General features: G+C 43.2%; 1 protein-coding gene across 3 annotated transcripts in view; it reads left to right on the top strand.

The window, feature by feature from the left end:
* Window positions 1–228: 228 nt before the first annotated feature.
* Window positions 229–21,626, top strand: part of MIA3 (MIA SH3 domain ER export factor 3) — a 53,460-nt gene continuing 32,062 nt past the window's right edge. For all 3 annotated transcript variants that reach the window (XM_065875475.1, XM_065875466.1, XM_065875455.1), the window contains exons 1-6: window positions 229–361; window positions 3,187–3,320; window positions 7,258–7,344; window positions 9,596–12,395; window positions 13,976–14,137; window positions 16,611–16,756. In XM_065875475.1, coding sequence (XP_065731547.1) covers window positions 229–361; window positions 3,187–3,320; window positions 7,258–7,344; window positions 9,596–12,395; window positions 13,976–14,137; window positions 16,611–16,756 — 3,462 coding nt within the window. The remainder of the gene's footprint in view (window positions 362–3,186; window positions 3,321–7,257; window positions 7,345–9,595; window positions 12,396–13,975; window positions 14,138–16,610; window positions 16,757–21,626) is intronic.

Genomic DNA, 21,626 nt, shown 5'->3' with positions numbered 1-21,626 from the left:
GCAACCGGAGGAGAAAGCCTTGGGAAGGAGGTGCGAGTGCTGGTCCTCCTCCTCCTCCCGGACCCCCTCCATCCCCTCCCGGAGGCCGTGCTGACGTGTCCGCCAGGGACTCACACCCCGGCGGGCACCGCCCCTCCCCGCCGCGCGTCCCCCCGCCCCCCGCGCTCCGCCCCCCGCCCCGCCCGGGCCGCCTCCTTCGCGTCACCGGCTCCGCGAGGTAACCACAACATGGCTGCGGCGCCGGGGCTCCTCTTGTGGCTGCTCCTGCTCAGGCCGCTCTGGCGGGTACCCGGCCAGCCGGACCCGGACACCGTCCGGCGCTTCTCGCAGCACAAACTCTGCGCGGACGACGAATGCAGCAGTGAGTGCCCGGGAGGGCGGCGCGGGGGCGGGGGCTCGGCCGCGCACCAAGCCGGCCGGGGGGCCGCAGGCCGGGCGGGCGGAGCGCCGAGGTGGGCGAGCCCCGGGTCCTTGCGTCTGTCTCCTCCGGCCCTGCCGGCGCCCGCGGCCCCAGCCGTGGGGGGGCTGCACCTCCCACTTGTTGCCAGCTGTTCATTTTTCCTTCGCCGACGGAGGCGGGGGTGGGTGGGGGGTCGGGGGTGGCCCCGGGTTTCACAGCGTCCCCTCCCCCGGCCCGCCCCGGCTCCGAGGAAGGATGGGGTGGCGCGCCACTCTCCTTGGGCTGCCCGCGCTGCCCGCGAGCGCTATCTTGCTCCCTCGGCGGGGACCTCGCTGGGTGCAGTCCGGGGGCAGATGCGCTAAGGGCTCGGTGGGCGCCTTCCCTGCGGCAGGTTGCTGGTGGAGCTCGGGAAAGGCTTCCTGGCGCTGCCCCTTTGCCCCTCTGCTTCACTGGGATTCGGGGCTCGGACCACCTTTTGAACAGGGATTGGAGTTTAGGTTTGGGACGAGCCCGGAGTCCAGGCTTGCGGTGTGTTCCAAGGTCTCCTCCCCGGCTCTGCCTCAGTTCTGTCATTTCTGTGCTTGGAAGGCTCCTGCAAACAGCCAGACAGGGAGGGCACCGGAAAGGCCAAAATCTTTCGTTCTCGAAAGAGGCCACCTGGGACCAGCAGCCTCCTCTTTGCGCAGGAAGCGGAATGATTCCCTAACCGCGAATTGGGGGTGGGAGGGTGGACCGTGGGCGTTGAGGAGGGCAGAGAGCCCCAAACTCAGGTGAAGAGGATTGTTAAAGTAAAAACGGTAAATACTGCAAGAGTTTTATAAATCCAGCTCGCTTCAGCCTTAATCATTATTGCTCTTGGGCTGTCTTCCTGTGTATTTGCCGGACAAGTATCATCCTTGTGGCCTCCCAGCCGGTCTCAGATAACCTTGTAAACTTACCGATAACCACTTCAGAAACGGTTGTTCATCTGTTGTAACCAGTACCTATAGAAAAATGTTCGTTCTGAGGAGGCCGAAGCCTACAGTTTAGCTATTTATATTCAAAATGGGTGTTATTTGAAACCAAGTTTCACAATTTGAAGAACTGTAGCACTGCCAGCCGTTAGAGGAAAGAAAGGAGTCAGTCTTTGATTTGTGTTAAGCCATTCCTAGAAGTAACCCTAGGACTGATGTAAATAAACGCCACGAAAGTGGAGCAACTTCCATGAATTGTTCCTGCAGTTTTCTCAGCGTAAATCAGGGTTATTAGCAAGCAGGGTTGGATATAGCAGATGTTTGCTATTCATTGCTTTCAAGCAGTATCCTACCTGGGTTCCTCAAAACCAGTTACCTAGAGAATCACATCACTGATGCTTCCTTAGTATGGAGACATGGTGTTGGAAGGGCCCGTGGCAGTCACATAACTTGAGAAATGGCATGTGTCGAAACAGATGTAACCAAACACAACAGGCAGCAGCTAGAGCAGGCTCTGGGTCTGTGTTCTGTTGCATAAAGTGTTTACTTAGTAAGGTGTGTGCCTGTGAGCTGTCCTTGTGTGCTTTTCAGATAGCTGTTCCTCAGTATGCATATGTTGTCATCTGATTTATTATTACAAATCTGCAGTGATCTCTTTTAAGGGGGAATAAGAGATACATTGCTGTTTCCAATTCTGATAGAATTCCCAGTCTTAAATTGTCCATCACCTTCACCTTGGCCTCTCACCTAATTGTATCTGAATTAGGATGCTGACATGTATTAAAATAATAAGATTTTAGCTTTAAAATCCAAATAACCCCCTTTAAATCTATATGTTTGTCCCTCAAATACGTATTTAAAGATGTGCTTTAATGTACTTATTGCTAATTGGCTGTTAGAGAAAGTGTTATTTCCATTTCATTCTTCTTTTTCTCTGCTGCTTAATTGCATTTATTGTCCATTTCATCTTACATTAGAAACTGTGTATTTGGCCAACAAAAAGAAAAATATTGCTTCTACCAATTTCTAGATTGAGTGTGATTTGTCCTGCATTTTAAGACTGAAGGTAACTACTAAACAATTCTCATAGTTTTGCTTATCCCTGCCACATATGATTTTGTTTATAGAAACAAAAGCCACTTGCCTACTTTTGATTTTGTTTATAGAAATAAATAAACCTTAATGTTGGGTATAGTCAACATTATATACTTTCAGAAAAATAATATCTTGTAATGTGATTGGATCCATAATAGGGTGTGATGTCCTTTCCCATTATCCATATACTGAGGGAGAGAGCAACTTGACTGCAAATGAAATGGACAGTGTTTACTGCTGCGTGGTAGCAGTTACAGCCACTTAAAGATAGGGCCTTTTAGTGGTTAGTTCAAGTTAATTGACCCCTTGGGGGTTCTTGGGTGCTCTCCCCAATTACCTATTACCTCTGCATTTAGTCATGCTTACACTAGTACCATCTGCGCTCGAATTTACCCAACTGCAAAATGAAGCTTTTCATGATTATGAAACAGCAAAGACTGAGGACTAGATGGTTAGAGAGGGAACCAAGAGTTTCACTTGAGACCAGCCATGTGTGGCGGTGGACGCATTGGGAAAGTTTCCCTCTCTCCTGTCTACTTGCAGGGGGATTCATGATTTATAATGAATAAAGCTCTATAGATGCTTTGAGCATATGAGTTGAAAGTGATTGGTTCCAGAGAGTACTGGAGAAACTTTATTGTTGTTTACAGTGGATTCTTATATTTCCTGATCAGCCACTATGGACTGTGGAAGTTGAATCCTGATATCTGCTTGTTTTTTTTCTCTCTTTATATACAGTGTTAATGTACCGGGGTGAGGCTCTGGAAGATTTTACAGGCCCGGATTGTCGTTTTGTGAATTTTAAAAAAGGTGACCCTGTATATGTCTACTATAAACTGGCAGGGGGATCGCCTGAAGTTTGGGCTGGAAGTGTAAGTAAAAATTTGACATACTTAATTTTCTTCCTTTTTATTGGCTTGTTTAGCGCTGCAAATTTTTTTTTTTTTTTGGCTGCATTGGGTCTTCGTTGCTGTTCGCGGGCTTTCTCTAGTTGCGGCGAGCGGGGACTGCTCTTCGTTGCGGTGCGCGGGCTTCTTGTGGCTTTGCTTGTTGCAGAGCACAGGCTCTAGCCGCACAGGCTTCAGTAGTTGTGGCTCGTGGGCTCTAGAGCGCAGGCTCAGTAGTTGTGGCATGTGGGCTTAGTTGCTCTGCAGCATGTGAGATCTTCCCGGGCCAGGGCTCGAACCTGTGTCCCCTGAATTGGCCGGTGGATTCTTAACCACTGTGCCACCAGGGAAGCCAGCACTGTAAATTTAAGAAACTGTTTCTTGAGGTCTTTGATGGAGTTAACCTGTCCTCTCTGCTAGACTGTGGAAAAAGAGGATGGTCTGTGTCCCCAGCTGGGGACACAGAAAAGGGACTTAAACAGAACTGAACTGCTTCTGGCTATCACTCCTCAGCATCAAGTTCTAGGCCTTACTAGCCACAGATGCTCCATACGTAGTAAATAAGGATGTGGTGGATATATATACAATAGAGTATTATTCAGCCATAAAAAGACTGCAGTCTTGCCATTTGCAACAACATGGATGGATCTGGAGGGTGTTGTGCTTCGTGAAATATGGCAGAGAAAGACAAATACTGTATGTTACCACTTATAAGTAGACTGTAAAAAGTAAAACGAATGAATGTAACAAAGCAGAAGCAGACTCACAGATGCCGGAAACAAACTAGTAGTTACCGATGGTGAAACCTGAAAAATCTTAACTTCATTGTTTCAAAAAGGAAGTATCTGTGGCCTTAATCCTGTAAAGTATGGGCAAGGTAGTGTTTCAGGTATTCACGTATGGAGTTAATTTTAAAAATAATTTTTTTCTAAATTATTCACATACCTAATCATGTGTGCTGTTTCTGTTAAAAAAGCAAAGTATCATTTTCACTGTGTGCTTTCTTGTTTGTTGCTTGTTTTGCTTGCAGCTGCTGGGGCACCCTTTTCCTGCTTTTTTGGACAATTGCTCCCCCAGGTTCACTGAAGCAGCTCTATTCCCAGCCAGCTCTGTGGGTGCCAGGACAGCAGACATGGAAATCATTGACTTTGTCATGCTTTGATGTTTTTAATGAGGAGATTCACTACGAGTGACCTGATTGGGAGGCTTACGAGCTCTTGTCCTTTCCTTTTTATGTGATGTGTGGACTGGTTATTTACTGAAAGTAGTAAGAGTCCTCAATGCCCTTAGGATTGTACAAACTCGGAGAAACACCCAGTCCCAAATGTGAAAAGTTTTACTCTCAATAAAACACCAAACAAACAACAGGAAAGAGGGCTTGAGAATCCCCCATCGGGAAGATTCGATTTATTTTGCTGGCAGTCCAGATTCCTAGGGAGGAGTCTTGTAAGACCAACTGGTCAGGTACAGCCCTTGTATTTAGGCAGGACCCCAGTTGAATCACCATATTCAAAGAAGAATCTATTCTGTTTCTTTCAAGTCTACAGCGTGAGATTTCTACTCTTGGAACATTTTTTCCAAGTCCCTAGGCTGCATTTTTCATGTAGTGGTGAAGCTGGAGCGTTTGGATAAGTGAACTTGACTTTGCATTTTCCCTCTTCCACACCTTTGCTCACGACCATATTCACGTCTAGAAAGCCTGCCAATCTTTCTGGTTCCCAACTCTGACCCTGCCTTCCTAGGGAAGCACTGCCCTCAGCTCCCAGCCAGAAGGGATCTTTGCTGTCTAATAATTGTTTAGGTGGCACTTTGTTTGCACTGCTTATGTGGCGTTCCTTTTACTGCCTTGCTTTGTAGTTAATGTGTGTACAGTCTTACCTCCTGTGGAGTCAAAAGCTCTGTAACGGCAGGGCCCATATCTTACCCATTTTCCTTGTGAATATTTCCTTTCAGGGCAGTGGCACTTATTTACATTTGTCCTAATAGTAGCCTATGCAGATTTTGTTCTCTTGAAACAATTCCCTTCCCTTGCCTTCCCCTCCCTTCCCCTGCCTTCCCTTCCCTTCCCCTTTCCCTTTCCCTTTCCCTTCCCTTCCCCTTCCCCTTTCCCTTTCCCTTTTCCTCCCCTTGCCTTCCCTTCCCTTGCCTTGCCTTCCCTTGCCTTCCCTTCCCTTCCCTCCTCTTCCCTCCCTCCCCTTCCCTTTTCTTTCTTTTCCCAAATCAACTCAGCAGTTCCTTGGCAGAGATGATATACGGAAGCAAAATTAGATATAAAGCTTACTTTCAGTCATGAGGGCCCATGATTCTGCATCTTTTTGTCAGATCATAAGAAACGGGACCCACTCAATGTAAAAATACGGAGTTTTTTATTGACCTATGGTCTCAGTTGACAAAGATTATACAAAGATAAATGTATTTCCTCTCTTCACAGAGCTCTGATTTCTTTCCCTTTTCCATATTCTCTCAATAAAATAAAATTTTCCTGAGAAGGAAGTAAATGTATTTTCCCTCAGTCTCCTGTCTCATTTCATGAACCTTATAGTTAAGGAAATTAAAAACTATCTCTCCTGAGCTATCAGAATGGTTCTTGTTTTTATTTCTTAGTTTTCATCCTGCAGCTTCTTTTTGTTTCTTAGAGTTTCAGACTTTAGCTGCCAATGTAGCAATTTAAAATTGCCTTGTCTTATCTAATCTTCAAGGCAGTATTCTACTAAAACTGGCTTTCACATAGTTGCCAGATACAACAAGAGCCCTGGTAATGAGGATATTTTAGGAGTTAGTGATAAGATAGCCTTTTTTTTTCTTTTTGTGCATTTGATCTGCATGTCAATCTCCTTTAATGATTGGAAAGAGATCTGCTTCTCCCTTTCAGACTGTAGCTAGTAAAAGACAGCATATGTTTCTCAAGAGGACAAACTTAATATATCTTAGCGGTTAGTGCTATAGATAAATGGGATAATCTTCTATAGAGGTTTACTTTGCAAGAAACTAAGCTTGCTGTGTAGTTAGTATGAATTTTATTTTCTCCCCAAATACTTGAAAATCCATTTGTTGAAAAACCTAGTATAGCCCATGATATCAATAAATATTTGCCTTTTGTTGTAGTGGTCATGCATTTCAGAAATGTTTTTTTTTTCTTATTAATTTTCATGGCTTTTTTTTTTTTTGTTGGTGTGGTTCTTTTTGGCTGCATTGGGTCTTCATTGAGGTGTGCGGGCTTCTCATTGCCGTGGCTTCTCTTTTTGCGGAGCGCGGGTGGCTTTCAGTAGTTGCCACGCATGGGCTCGGTAGTTGCCGCGCATGGGCTCAGTAGTTGCCGCGCATGGGCTCTAGGGCGCGCAGGCTTCAGTAGTTGCGGTGCGCAGGCTTAGTTGCTCCGCGGCATGTGGGATCTTCCCGGGCCAGGGATCGAACCCGTGTCCCCTGCATTGGCAGGCGGATTCTTAACCACTGTGCCACCAGGGAAGTCCCCTCATGGCTTTTGTTTATTGGTTTAAGAAAGACTTCTAAGTACTGGTTTATGAGTGATACTGTGAAATGTGCAGATAAATTCTTGTTAGAGGTTATTTGGAATTGTTTCTATCCAACCTTGATTTACATAGTTTTAATCACATAATATACAATAATTTTCTCTTATGCAGATCTTCTAGCTACTTCAGAAATCTCACTTTATGTGCCCTGTGTTTAAAATTAAGCTGAATGTTGAAAGAAAACTTCAGTGGTTTTAGAAAAGTTGCCTTTACAACATTCTGTACTTAATTTTTATTGGAATAATAATCTCTGTAATCGTAATAGCAACATGCATCTCTTGTGGTTATATCTACCTATCTTTATATTTCCTCTCACTACTAAGAAGTCTCTCGTTTATATTTCTTCTACAGAATTTTGATTGATATTCATTTCTTTTGCCCATTTAATATAGGTTGGGCGTACTTTTGGATATTTTCCAAAGGATTTAATCCGCGTAGTCCATGAATATACTCAAGAAGAGCTACAAGTTCCAACAGATGTAAGTTGTGGACTTTTTGTTGTTATTGTTCTCAATTATAAATTGGTTTATAACTTCATCAGTTACATTCAATTAAGTATTTTTGCAAGTCTTTGAATGTGTTTTGATCAAAAAAAAGTTAACATCTGTGTATCAGATTTTAATTTATTAGACACCTTTAAAGAAAGGAAGGAAGGAAGGAAGAAAAGTTTGAAAAGAATTTACGGGAGACTTTATATCATAATCTGATAGTTATATGTTGAAGCAGGTGTTCTTATATAAGGCTATGTATACTTGCTCAGGATTTTTCTTTGCTACTTTATGTGAGGAAAAAAGGAAGAAGAATTCAATATCTTTGTATTTAGTTATTAAATTTAGGAGGCAAATACTTTTTTTACAAGTAAGATGAGGTGTCTCACTTTGAAAACTACTCATTGAATAGCTTTTAGACATTTTAAGTATATAGAGATCAGGTTAAATTAATCAAACCCCAAATTATACTAGGTTTTCTTACTGACTGTAATGATTTAAGGGATTAGAGTTATGTGATAGATTTTGGAAAAGGGAACCTGCGCATTTCAGATGAGGTCCAGCCTCAAATCTGCAAGGTCCTGACTGCACAGTCTGTAAAGCATTCATCCAGGGTGCACCAACTTAAAATAGCTTTGTGATGACAAGGATTTTGTGCTCTGGGATCCTCATTCCAGCTGATTATTTTCTGGAGTTTTAAAATGTATAAGAATTGATGCCCACCTTCAAATGGAAATCTTTGAATAACTCTTTGGTGTTGCTGCAAGAGCATGTGAGCTGCTGGCCTGGGGCACTTCTCAGCTGAGCTCGGCAGAATGGATGAAGTCATAGAGCCACTGCTGTTCTTGAAATTTCCTTGTCTTTTTGAGGGACATGAAATCAGCCCTATTGCCTGTTAGGCTTCACTCCTAATGAAGATGCTGCTGGGAGGGAAATACGTATGAGACAGCAGCTCACTGGTCACAGAGACCTCACTTGTTGGGGATTCTGCCTTCTCATTGTACCTCTCACTACATGCTTCCCTCAACATTACGAAATGGCTTAGAAATGCACGCGATGGGAAGAGGAATCATTCATCCTTACCACACTTGTTAGGTCTCTCCAGAGTATTGTGAGAGTTTAGTTAGGAGAAGGAGATTATCTTTGTTGGCTTTTTAACTTTTCCTTCTGTTTGCGACCCATTTTATGTCAATTTGTTTACTAGCAAGAGGAAAGGAAGAATATAGACTTACAGGTAGTCTAAAAGCAGATCTTATTGACAGCTAATCAGAACCCTGATTTAAAGTAGAATATATCCCTCACTGAATCTTGTTTTCAAGGTGTATTTGTGGTGATAGTTAAGTGGGGAGCCCCTTGACACCATTCTCTGTTCTTAACATTTTTACTTCCCCTGCACCTGTATTTCAGTAAGATGCTTCTTAAGCTGAGTTATCTTTCCCAATCCAAGGAAAAAATGAGCCAGAAATCTGTTGTAGACTTAGAGCCTGTCAGCTAGGTGATTCTCCCTGTTTCCAGCTGGGTAAGCAGAGAAGCACAGCCTAGAGGGGAGGATGATGGAGACGCTGGGTGGTCTTCCAGCTTCTCCTGGGCAAATTAGTGTGAGGTAAATTCCCAGAACATCAGGCATAGGTATTGGAAGTCGGGGGACCCAATAAATGATACCCTACTTTTCCCTACTTGTGCTTAGAACAAATCGAGAAACCCAGGAGTCAGGTAGATGGGGACCAAAATGTCACCATTACTTACTGGTAAAGCTTTTTGGAGAACATGGCTCAAGTGTGCGGAAATTAATGGGCTTTTGAACATTGCAGTCTAGAATAAGACAGACTTACCCAGCCACAGGCAGAGCTAGCCAAGTGGGGGTCTCCCCAAGGGGGGCTGTCCTTGTAAAACTGACAGCATGGAAGAGAGAGGGCGTGTATTCCTTCCATCCAGTCTCAAGCAGAAAGCAGGGATGGTGCAGAACAAACCCACCAGCCACATAAATCATTCCTCCCCTGGGGAAAAGAGAATGAAGGGAAGCCAGGAGGAGCATTGCTCAGGTAGAAGTCCTTCCTCATGGAAGCAGGAAGCCAGGGAAAAGTGGGTTCCATCCTCCTATCTCCTGACTCCCCAAGGTTGGCACAAAAGCCCCTCTAGAGCCAAACGTGAATTTGAGATCATCGCTGTCATTAGCCTGGGTAAGCGTTTGCTCTTGTGACACTCGGTTAGTGACACACTAATGTTTTCCTTTCCCTTGCAGGAGACAGATTTTGTTTGTTTTGATGGGGGAAGAGATGATTTTGATAATTATAACGTAGAAGAACTTCTAGGATTCTTGGAATTGTACGATTCTGCCACTGGAGATTCTGCGGAAGTTAAACAAGAAACTTCTCGGCATGTGGAAGAACCTCGTGAAGCGTCTAAGGGAAGTGACCCTGAACCTGAGCCAGTAGAACCCAACTCAGAGGAAAGTGAAAGTATATTATCAGAAAACACTAAGGAACTCAGGGAAAGACATGAGGCTCAGAAGAGCCACCCCCATGTAAATAGTCAAACGGGTCATGCTCAGGGAGAGCGGTCTTCATTTGAACCTTTTGGAGAAATGCTGCAAGATAAGTTAAAAGTGCCAGAAAGTGAAAACAACAAAACCAGCAATAGTTCTCAGGTCTCGAAGGAACAGGAGAGGATTGACGCTTACAAACTTCTGAAAACAGAAATGACTCTGGACTTGAAAACCAAATTTGGCTCAACTGCCGACGCACTCGTGTCAGATGACGAGACAACCAGACTTGTTACTTCGTTAGAGGACGATTTTGTTGAGGAATTGGATGCTGAGTATTACACAGTGGGGAAGGAAGAAGAGGAGAGTAAAGAAAACTTGGATGAGCTGCCATTACTAACCTTTATAGGTGGAGAAGATACGAAAGCTCCAGCGAGCTCTGGAGTTGAGAAACATTCAACAGAGAAAGAGCAGAATTCAAATGAAGAGCAGAAAGTTGAGGAAACTCAGACCCCTGGCATCAAAAACGGTGATAAAAATATACTAACAACCTGGGAAGATACCATCTTCTCTGATGTCACAGAAGGTAAAGAAAACACGGGTATGGATTTACAGAGTACTGAATCAAAGGAAGGAGAGGAAGGGGATGATGCGTTAGTCCTGGACAGCAAACTGGGGAAACCACAGCCAGCAGTAGATCATACTGACCCTGAAAAGGCAGCAAACGGCCTTTTGAATGTAGAAGTCCCTAAAGCAAATAATGACCAAGACCCAGAAGTGGACACAGAACTTCACATTAAAGGAAAAGGGAGGAAGATTGAGGAACCCAAGAGGGACCTGGTGCAGGATGAGGTAGGATTAGAGGATGAGATGCGAGAAGGCACGGCTGTGCGTGGTTCTCCTCAAAGCGGCCACCTCAGCTCTTCGCCAGCTGCTGAAAAGGGTACGGAAACATTAAAACCAGCCTTTGCTAACCAGGAGAATGACCTAAAAGGAGCAGCCGTTCATATCGCAAAAGAAATGCTCCGTGAAGAGAAGCCTGGGGGGCGGAGTTTGGAAGGTGCCTCGGAGAGGGAATTGGTACCTGAAGCGGCAGGGAATCAAAGGGACGAGGGAAAGATTAAACAGGAGTCCGTGGGTGTGGCACCAGTCTTGGGCGGTCATCAGCATAATGCTTCCAAAGAGAGCATGCAGGAAGTAGATGGTTCGGTAAACAGACCGAAACCACGCATGCTTTCGGGGGAGCATCCAGGTGAGGAACTTATAAAGGAATGGCTTCTTAAACCTCAAAATCAGACTAGGTCCTCCCCCCCAGGTGAAATTGGTTTGCCAAGAAAACCGGAAGAGGGTCCCATTCTGGGAAGAAATCTTTCCTGGCAGCAAGGAGATATGGCTGCCGCAGTTCATAAGCAAGCGAGGGAGAAGAGAAGCCTCTCTGGGGAAGAGGTCACAGAGGTCACAGCGGACACCTCAGATGAAGGGCACCAGCCACTGCCGGCCACACAGGAGGTGGGAAGAACGGGCCAAACTGGTAGCACAGAAGGACCAGGTTTCCACACTGAAAATCCAGAAGCAGAAGATGACGATTACAGCCCCGAAGAGCTACTGGAGGATGAAAATGCTGTGAGTGCAAAACGGTCTAAAGAAAAAAGCCCTGAGATTCAGGACAAGAGGTTAGATGTTGACCTTCAAGTCCCTGAAAAAGCTGTTTTAGGTGCCATTAAGACTGATCCTGAAACTGAAGAAAACAAAGAAGAAACTAGTAATATATTGGAAAACGAAAGAAAAAATGAGACTGCAGGTAAAGGGGTAGACAGTCTAGGCAGGGACCCAGGTAGTGTGGATCAGAAAGCACAGAGACCCCCTGAAGGAAGTGACTTTCCTGGCAAGAAAGAAAATCAGACTCCAGAGTTCAGTGAAGCGTCTCAGAATAAAGATCCTGATTCTCTTAAAGAAGACAGCCTTGAGGAACACCTGCAGACCTCAGGGCTCGCAGAGAAGCCTGGCATAGAACTCTTGAAAGAGGATGAGAAGGATGTACAGAACCTCGTGGATGCAGGAAGCCAGGGGTCCGCTTCTGAGGACCGTGATGACGACCCATTCCCCTGGGCTCCACATACACCCATACGGCCTGAGCACAGCGTCCACATGGAGGACTTGCCCATAATCAGCAGTTTCTTTAAAGATCAGCAGTCTCTGCAGCGGTTCCAGAAGTACTTTGACGTCCATAAGCTGGAAGCCATGTTCCAGGAAATGTCATCCAAGCTGAAGTCGGCACAGCGGGAGAGCCTGCCCTATAATGTGGAGAAAGTCCTAGATAAGGTCTTCCGTGCTTGGGAGTCACACATTCTGAGCGAGGCAGAGAAGATGCTCGATGCTCGTGTGATGGAAAACAGAGACCTGGGGATGAAGGACAGTAGCATGTTTGAAGAGGCTGCGGTGCTAGATGATGTTCAAGACCTGATCTATTTTGTCAGGTACAGACACTCCACGGTGGAGGAGACTGCACCCCTGGCAGTGGCACAGCCTGCAGAGGAAGGCTGGGGTGGACCAGCGGAAGGTGAGGCGCCCACCTATGGCCTTGTAGGGTTGGGCTTGAGAAACGGGTGTGGGGACCAGGGGACTGCTGAAGCACCTCGTGCTGTGCTTGTAAAGCTCCGTCCACAGGTGCCAGCGTGCCCAGAGGTGAGGGGCAGCACGGGGATGCCCACACGGCCCTTCCCGCCTTCTTTCTTGGAGGCTGGAGCGTGGATAAGGATTTCTTGCCCTGTTTTCCCTTAGACAGTGAGACTGGTAGCATTCTCAAAAAGAAACATCATAAAAAGAGAAAGATAGGAACAAGAAAATGACGCACAAAGTAGACCTGTTAACAGCGTACAAGTTTCATGAAAGGGCTTTTTTGAACACGTAGAATAACTGCTGTCTGTCCAGGGACGGACTGGCATAACTTTTAACTCGATGCCTTGCCCGAGTTTCTTCATTCCCTCCAGCTTTCATCTTTGATGGATGCCATGTTCTTTCCTGCCTCTTTGGGGCAGTCACTTAGGTAGTTAAATTCTGCCAGGCCCTCGGGTTCTCGCATGCAGCTTGATCAAGGATCAAACCAGGATGCAGAGCCTTCTAACACAGCGCTTGGCGGAGAAGCCGTTGAGGAAATAGTGATTGGACTGACGCTGAGCCAGCATCCTAGATAAGCTGATTCTTAGCTCCATACTCGTTTCTCTGTCCCCATGCTTTTCAAATGAAGGCATTTGAACTGAGGGTATACGGCAGACTAACAGGGGGACATAAAGCCACAGAAAAAATGTATCTTCCCAGAATGCCAGTTTGGAGACGGGAACGTTTTTGCTTTTAATCAAAGCAGCTGTATTTTGGATTAGAATGCAAAACTCAAATGAATTTTCAGGGTAAACTATGAGGTTTCAAAGAAATTCACCTTTGCTGTGGGGCGCATTGGGCTGTGTGCTCTGAGCCTCTTAGGGACAGAAATGAGTTCACTCCTTCTGACTCTTGGAGGTACTTTGAAAATATTTGAAAGGTACTTCAGAGAGCTGCCTTTGTACGTAACGCCCTTCTCTGGGCTAGCTCTGTGAAACAAGCATGCTTGTGTATGAAGGGGGCCTGTTATTTCTGGGTAGAATAGACGTCTCCTATTTCTGCTCTTGACTGGAATTCCCTTTTGCACATTTATCTATGTGGGCATATGTTGGTTTGCTAAGAGAAGTTAGGCTTATTGAAGTCCCTACCATAAATATATTTATTTATGAAATACTTCGGGATGAGGGGTTTTCTTGTTTTGTTTTGTTTGTGTGTTTTGCCACGTGGCTTGTGTAGTCTTAGTTCCCGGACCAGGGATTGAACCTGGGCCATGGCAGTGAAAGCACAGTAGCCCTAACCGCTGGACCACCAGGGAATTCCCGGGATGAGGGTTTCTTTGTCAATTTCATTGTATAGCTTAGGCATCTGTGAAGTGAAAGGAAAGCAACTGAAACTCTTTTTTTTCCTTGCCCCGTTGTGCCCCACGGGATGCTAGCACACTGAGGGCAAGGGGTGAGGGGCCCTGGAGATGTGTGGTGAGGGGCTGCTGGAGGGGGGCTGTCTTCGAGCTTTGCCAGCCCAGTGCGTTCTTCTCCCCTACAGACATACAACCACCGCTGGAGGAGAATATTCCACGGGAAAACACAGAAGTTCTTACAATGCAGATTCCTGAAGAGCCCAGCCACGTGGATCAACCTGTGACCAGTGACATGGGTACATCAGAAGTGTCCCAGGAGCCAAATACCGAGACAGCCGGAGACCCAGGTAAAGCTTGCTAATTTTTCTCTACAAAGTAGAAGCCTATTCTAAAGAAGCCCTCCTAGGAGATTTGTTGCTAAAGGTAGGAAATAGAGGGGAGAATAACACAGGTGTGAATGCATAAAAAGTAGGAAATCCCAGAACTAACAGAAAAAGTAGGAGTCAAGACAGGTGGAGGTCAATCATACGAAGCAGGTCAGAGACCGTAACTAACCTACCAACCAGTGCTTGGCTAGCATTAGCTTATGCAAGTAACTTAAATCTAAAACACTATTCTTAAAAAGCCTACTGGTCAAAAACAGTAGTTTTCTGCCAGACCAACAGCTGCAGAAACTCTGGGGGTGGAGACGGGCAATCTGTTTAACAAGCAGTCCAGGGAATTCTGATCTGTTACAAGTTAAAGTTTGAGAACCACTGCTCTGAAACTCACAAATTCTCTCTTCCCTTCATCTGCCCCTCCCCTCCAATAGAGTACATTGTAGCTTAGTTCTTTTGTTAATTTGCTACCTGGCCATAGAAGTTTTTTTTTAAAACAGTGAGGGGATATTTATGTCTAGATATACTATAAGATGAGAGGAAACAGTACAGAATTTTTGCAGTACATAACGGCCCAGTGTAGAGGGACCCCTGTGAATAGTACTTAATCACTGAGCACAGTAAACATCCAGTGGGAGAGCAACTCATTTCATTTGGATTGAGGAAGTTGTTTTAAAAATAGAGTTTGAAAGAATGCAACCCAAGTATTAGTATCAACAGCTTTCTGATTTTTGTGTAGTCACTCATTTTACCAATAAATCAGAACAGCTGATTGTGTTATTTTGTCTATCCAATATGGCAATATGAATCATTACCATTTTATGTTTTTAGAGGTCATGGTCTCTAACCATAGGTAAAGCATTACCCTGTGATACCACAGGCCCGGCAGCACTGGGCTGCCCCCCTGATTTACCCCCCTTTGAAATATAGGAGAGGTCACAGCAGGAAGAGGAATTCAGCTAATTTGAGAAGAAATGGCATATTAGAGGGCTCCTATGTTCCAGAGGACATTGCATTCATGTATGATACTCTCTACTTCTAAACTCTTGTAACTCAAAAAGGTTCTGCTTGTTGAGAATGAGTCATATATCAATAAGACTTATTATTCTCTTGCTTAAAAACATGCAGGGGTAGGAAAGATTTTGCTTGCAGAATTAAAAACGGGTTTTGCCTTGTCCTTTAAGTTCCAGCACAAAATGGCATCAACTACCTTTAGAGGCTGATCTTCCCAAATGGTCCTTCATGCATCTCAGGTGTTGAGGTGCTGACCTGATTGGGAAAACCTCACCAGTGGTCAGATTCATAGGTCAATAGCAACGGAATCTCGGGGCTGGAAGAGATCTGAGTGGCAACTAGTCCAACTTCTCACTAATTGCTTCTTGGACTCCTAGCTGTTTATAAGAAGCACCCCAGACCCAAATAACTCATCCTGAAATCTCCTCCCTACCACTCCGTCACGTGGAGATCCTTTCAGGAAGAGCTGGAATTCGAGCTTTTTCACAGAGCTGCAAGCTAGGCCCCCACCTTGTAAGCAGTCCCCTTTCATCTGTCTTGGTGTTTACCATATTCCCTTTTGTGCAGCTGTCATTCATCCATTCAGTAAGCAGTTACTGAGTGCCTGCCAGGTGCGAGATGCTGATGCTGACTATGGGTGCAAGTCTGCAAACTAACGCTCTTTTTTGTTGTTTTTAATTTTCAGTTTTGTTTATTTACATATTCTCTCACGTAAAAGGGAACAGAAATCCATCAGTTTTTTTTTTTTTTTTTTTTTGCGGTACGTGGGCCTCTCACTGTTGTGGCCTCTCCCATTGCGGAGCACAGGCTCCGGACGCGCGGCCATGGCTCACAGGCGCAGCTGCTCCGCGGCATGTGGGATCCTCCCAGACCGGGGCACGAACCCGTGTCCCCTGCATCGGCAGGCGGACTCTCAACCACTGCGCCACCAGGGAAGCCCAATCCATCAGTTTTTAACCGACTCAGAATTACAGTTTTCCAGATTTAAAAAAGACCATCCATTTGTACAGATTTACTAACCCTCTTTTCTTACTCATTGTTTGCCTGAAGTTTCTAATAGAGTGCTTTACCAGCACTAAATAAATCTTTGTTAAATGTGACAGTGTGTATATGGCAAAAGCATAAAATTCTGGTTTTCTCAGTCCCCATGAGTCTACATTGTTCAGATAGCAGTTGCATTGCCAGGGAAGTGATGGAGGGGGACTGCTGGTGGGGAGAGTGGGTTGGAGATGATGTTCACTTTATAATCGAGGATGTGATGGCTCTAATGGGGGTCCTGAAATGTTTTTATATAATTGTCTTCAGGGGAAGCACATATCCAGGCAGAGTGACTGGTATTTAGTGGGCACTCAATAAATATTTTACATGAAGAGAAACAAATCTTATTCTGAAGCATAAATAAAGTATTAGCTTTCTCCCTCAATTTTAGGGATAATTACAACAGAAGGCGCTCCTATCGATGCTGTTGATGCAAAAGAGCAACTGGAAACAAATGCTGAAGAACCATCAAGTGTCACACTTTTGGAAAATGCAATTCTTTTCATATATTCATTCGTGTTTTATTTAACTGAGACGGTAAGTCTGACATACAATTTCTTCAAATAGAATGTTGATCATTACAGTTTTCAAGTTGATTTTAAGCATGAGATGAAGAACTTAAAATGTCTGTATGAAAACTACTCCTGAGCCTTTGAAGGTAGCCTCTGAAACAAGCCGCAGGTGTGTGATGTTGGTTGGTGGGTTCTTAGCTCAGTTCAGCACTTGAGAAGGATGTGCTGCCTGCCAGCACTAGACGTATGCACACCTGTAAAACGCGGTTCTTCCCTCGAGGACCTTTCAGTCTAGCAGGGAGATAAGGACACTGACTTGAAACACTGTATGCTATGGGAAGGGAGAGAAGTATTTACCTGATGGTGGAATAATATGTTGAATAAATTAATTCACTGAGGTGGGAGGACGGTCAGAGAAGGTCAGAAGTTAGCCGAGACATGTTTTGAGCAGGGTTGAAGGACCCGTGTGAGTTGGATGTGTAGTTTGTTGTTGAATAGGACCGGGGGAGATGCAGTCACACGGAAGAAGGCCTGTTTGAAGAGTTGGGACTTGAAGAAAAGGTTACTTGGGGAAGCCAGGGAAGCGTTAGTCGGTGTTATCCAAGTATAGAGTTAGAGGGTCATGGTCTTTTGGAGGGAGATGGGCACACATAAAGGAAGTTGTGTTTCATGATAAGTGATGTTAGGGCTGGAGATCCTTTGAAGGCTTTAAGGAGGAAAGAAGTATGGTCATATTTGTGCTTAGAGTCACTTATGGCAGAATATTTATTCAGATTTATCTGTCTGAGTCCTGATCCAAATGAGACATTTAATCTGTCCAGAAGCTTAAGCTTTTTAGGACTTAGCGCCCCCTTGTGGTATTTGTTGAAATTCGACGTTCTTCTTGGTAAGTATGGGAATTTCGAGCAAGCTTTCCAAATTTGGAGACAAAGTTGCCCTTGGAGCTATAGAGAAAGTATTGTCTCCAGCAAAACTATTTTTCCTTTAGGTTCTGTTATTTCAAGCCTTTTGTAGGAAAAGGGTTATTTTTTGTTATTTCAAACGCAGGGGCTTTGAGTGAGGATGGTCCGGTTTCAAATCCCAGGTTTATCATTTAGAAGCCTGGGCAAATTACTAAGTTTGAACCTCAGCTTCCTCATCTTTAAAATGCAGAGAATGCCTACTCCAGTTGTTGTAAGAATGAAATGAATTGATAATGTCAAGTGTCTCGTGTAGTGCCTGGCATTTTATAGGATCTCATCCCCTGCCTACTTCTCATTTGGATGGTTGGAGTGCAGTGTAAAGACATTGAATACCTGGGGAATTCAGGAGAAAGGCCACCAGGATGGGAAAGATGGAGGAAAACCAAACCATTTTTCAGTTTTCTCCATGGTTGTGGTAGTGGCAGCCACCCCGGTGATGGTGTGCATGACTTGTGCAGTTAGAATAATGAAATTTTCAGTGATTAAGGCAGTCTTAGAATTCACATTTGGCTATCAGCATGAATCATCATCACCTCTAAAATTTAACAGCCTCCAAATGTGGGAGGAAGTCTTCATTCATTTTATTTGTGGATAGGCACAGAGCCCTGTTCTAGTCCTGGGCTGGGGGACACAGATGTGGTAGAGGATACAGTCTCTGCTTGAGGGATGGTGGGAGAAGAGGCAGACATGAATAGCAAGAGAAAAGGGCGCACGTTACAAACTAACAATGATTTGAAAGGTATTGTCAGGAAAGTATTTTGATGGCCCAGTATGTACAGAGTATTGTGCTAGGAATAAAAGAGTCTAAGAGGTATGAAGCATCTTTCTGATTTCTGAAAGGCTTAAAAAGGGGTGTATCAAATCTATATGAAAATTGGAAAAATGGAAAACATGAAATCGCTTTCGTGAATTATCAAATAAGTAGTATAGATAATTATTTGATAGAGCTGGGGAATAATGGGGTGCTGACTTGTTTGGAAAAACTGCACCAGAAGTCAGATGCATAGATCAACAGTTAATGGAATCTCAGGGCTTGGAGAGATCTGAGAGAACAATTAGTCCAACTTCTCAGTAACTGCAGTAATTTCCTCTACTACAGCCCTGACCAGTAGTTAGGAGGTCTGGGCATCAAAAATTCCTAGTGTGATCAACCTACCTTATAAGGCTACACATTGCTCTGTTGGCTAGTTCATTCTTATATTGACTCCAAATTTTCCTCCATATGATTTTTTTTTCTCCTAGAATCTAATTCCTTTTCTATATAGTAATCTTTTAAATATTTGAAGTTATTGCTTTAATTTTGGGGTTTTTTTTTTAGTGTTTTAGCATGGAAAAATTTCAAAATAGTAATAGTAAAGAGAGAGAAGAGTAAAATGAAATCATGGGCCCATCACTCGGCTTAATGGTAATTCCTTAATATCACCCATTATTTGACACATTTCAAAATCCCCTCCCCTCCTTTTAAAATTATTCTTACTTAATTTGGGATCTTGTTGAAGTCCAAAAGTTATAAGGGGTTGATATATGCCTTAAATCAACTTTAATCAGATATATATTACATATAACAAAGTGTACCCATTTTAGGAATATGGCTCAGTGAATTTTAACAAATGTATACACCCGTGTAAAAACAACCGTAAGCAAATATGGAACATTTCCTTCGTTTGAAAAAGTTCTCTTGCGTACCTTCCCAATATATCCCGCGAACTCCAGGCAACCACTGACAGAACTTTTTCTCAAATAGATTAGCTTTTCCTGTTGTAGAATTACAATTATAAATGGATTTATAGTTAGGATTGAAATTTGCTCAGTCACATGGAAAGTTTATTTTATCTTAGAAACTGCCATACTGTTCTCAAGGATGAATGTACCATTTTATACTTCCACTAACAATGTCTAAAACTTCCAGTTGGTCACATATTTGCTAACACCTGGTATTATCAGTCTTAAATTGTAGACATTCTAGTGGGTATGTCTTTGAGGTTTTAATTGTATTTCCTGATGCTTTATGATGTTGAGCGCTTTTTCATGTGGCCATACTTTTTTGTGGGTTTATGTGTGAAATAGCTCTTCAAATCTTTTGCCCCTCTTTATTTATTTATGTTTTTTTCAATTTAATTTTTATTGGAGTACAGTTGATTTACAATGTTGTGTGTTTCAGGTGTACAGCAAAGTGAATCAGTTATACATGTACATATATCCACTCTTTTTAAGATTCTTTTCCCATATAGGCCATTACAGAGTATTGTGTAGTGTTCCCTGTGCTATACGGCAGGTCCTTATTGGTTATCTATTCTGTATATAGTAGCATGTATATGTCAATCCCAATCTTCCAATTTATCCCTCCCCCCTTCTTACCCCCTGGTAACCATAAGTTTGTTTTCTACATCTTTAACTATTTTTAGATAAGTTCATTTTTTAGATAAGTTCATTTGTACCCTTTTTTTAGATTCCACATATAAGTGGTATCATGTATCTCTGAATGACTTACTTCACTCAGTATGACAATCTCTAGGTCCATTCATATTGCTGCAAATGGCATTATTTTGTTGCCCTCCTTTAAACTGGGTTTTTTTCTTTCTAAATATTAAGGTCTAAGGGTTCTTTATATTCGTATAGTTTAGATACAACTCCTTTGTCAGTACATATTGCAAATAATTTCTTCCAGACTCTGGCTTGGCCTTTCAATCTCTTAACATTGCCTTTTAAAGAGCAGATTTTTAACTGTTTTATTAATGTTTACTTTTATGTAAAGTGCTTTTTATTTCCTGCCTAAGGAATCTTAGGCATTTCCAATGACATGAATATTTTCTCATGTTTTCTTCTAGAAGTTTTATAGTTATACCTTTCATGATTAAGTCTTTGTTCCATTTTGAGTTAATTTTTGTGAATGATGTGAGGTAAAGGTCAGGTTTCATTCCCTCACACCCCCCTCAGATGGATATCCATTTGCTCCCATACCATTTCTTTCCCCTTCAAATTACTTGGCACCTTGAGGTGAAATCAGTTGACCATATATGCATGTCTCTTGCTGGACTTTATTCTGTTCCACTGATCTCTATTTCTGTCCTGAGACAATACCACACGCTTTTAATTACTACAGCTTTATAATAGGTCTTGCAGTCAGGTAGTTCTTTTGCAAAATTGTTTTGGCTACCGCATTTCCATGTACATTTTAGAATCAACTTATCAGTTGCTACAAAAAAGCTTGCTGAGAGTTTGATTGTTATTATATTGAATCTATAGATGAGTTTGGGAAGAACTGATATCAACAAATATTAAGGCTTCTATTTAAGTTCATCTCTGCATTCATTTAGATCTTCAATTTCTCTAAAGGATGATTTGTAGTTTTCACTGTACAAGTTTCATGTGTATTTTGTTTATGTATGCCATGTATTTCATGGTTTTTGATGTGAATGGTACCTTTTTTGCATTTTGTTTACAATTACTTTTTTTGCTGATGTGTAGAAATACAGTTGACTTTTGTATGTTGACCTTGTACCGTACTACATTTACTTATTATCTTAGTACTTATTTACTAAATTATCTATTATTTCTAGAGGGAGTTGTAGATTTCATAGGATTCTCTGTGTAGATGATCATGTCATCTGTGAATAAACACACCTTTTTAAAAAGATTAATTAAAGCATAATTTACATCTCGTAAAATTCACCCTTTCTGTGTACAGTTCTATGAGTTTTCAGATTATTTTTTCAAAAAATTTTTGTGTCCCCTTTCTCTTGCCTCTCCTTCTAGGACTCTAACTATACATATGTTAGTTCACTTTATGTAGTTCCACAGGTCACTGAGGCTCTGTTCTTTTTTGTTGTTGTTTTTTAGCCCTTTTATGTCTTTGCTTCAGTTTAAGTACTTCCTGTTGCTGTCTTCAAGTTCATTGATCTTTTCTTTTGTGGAATCTAATCTGTTGTTAAG

Source organism: Phocoena phocoena, chromosome 1, assembly GCF_963924675.1.
Source record: "Phocoena phocoena chromosome 1, mPhoPho1.1, whole genome shotgun sequence".
Classification (NCBI taxonomy): Eukaryota; Metazoa; Chordata; class Mammalia; order Artiodactyla; family Phocoenidae; genus Phocoena; species Phocoena phocoena.
Note: the sequence above shows the minus strand (reverse complement) of the source record. Positions and strands in the feature narration are given on the sequence as shown.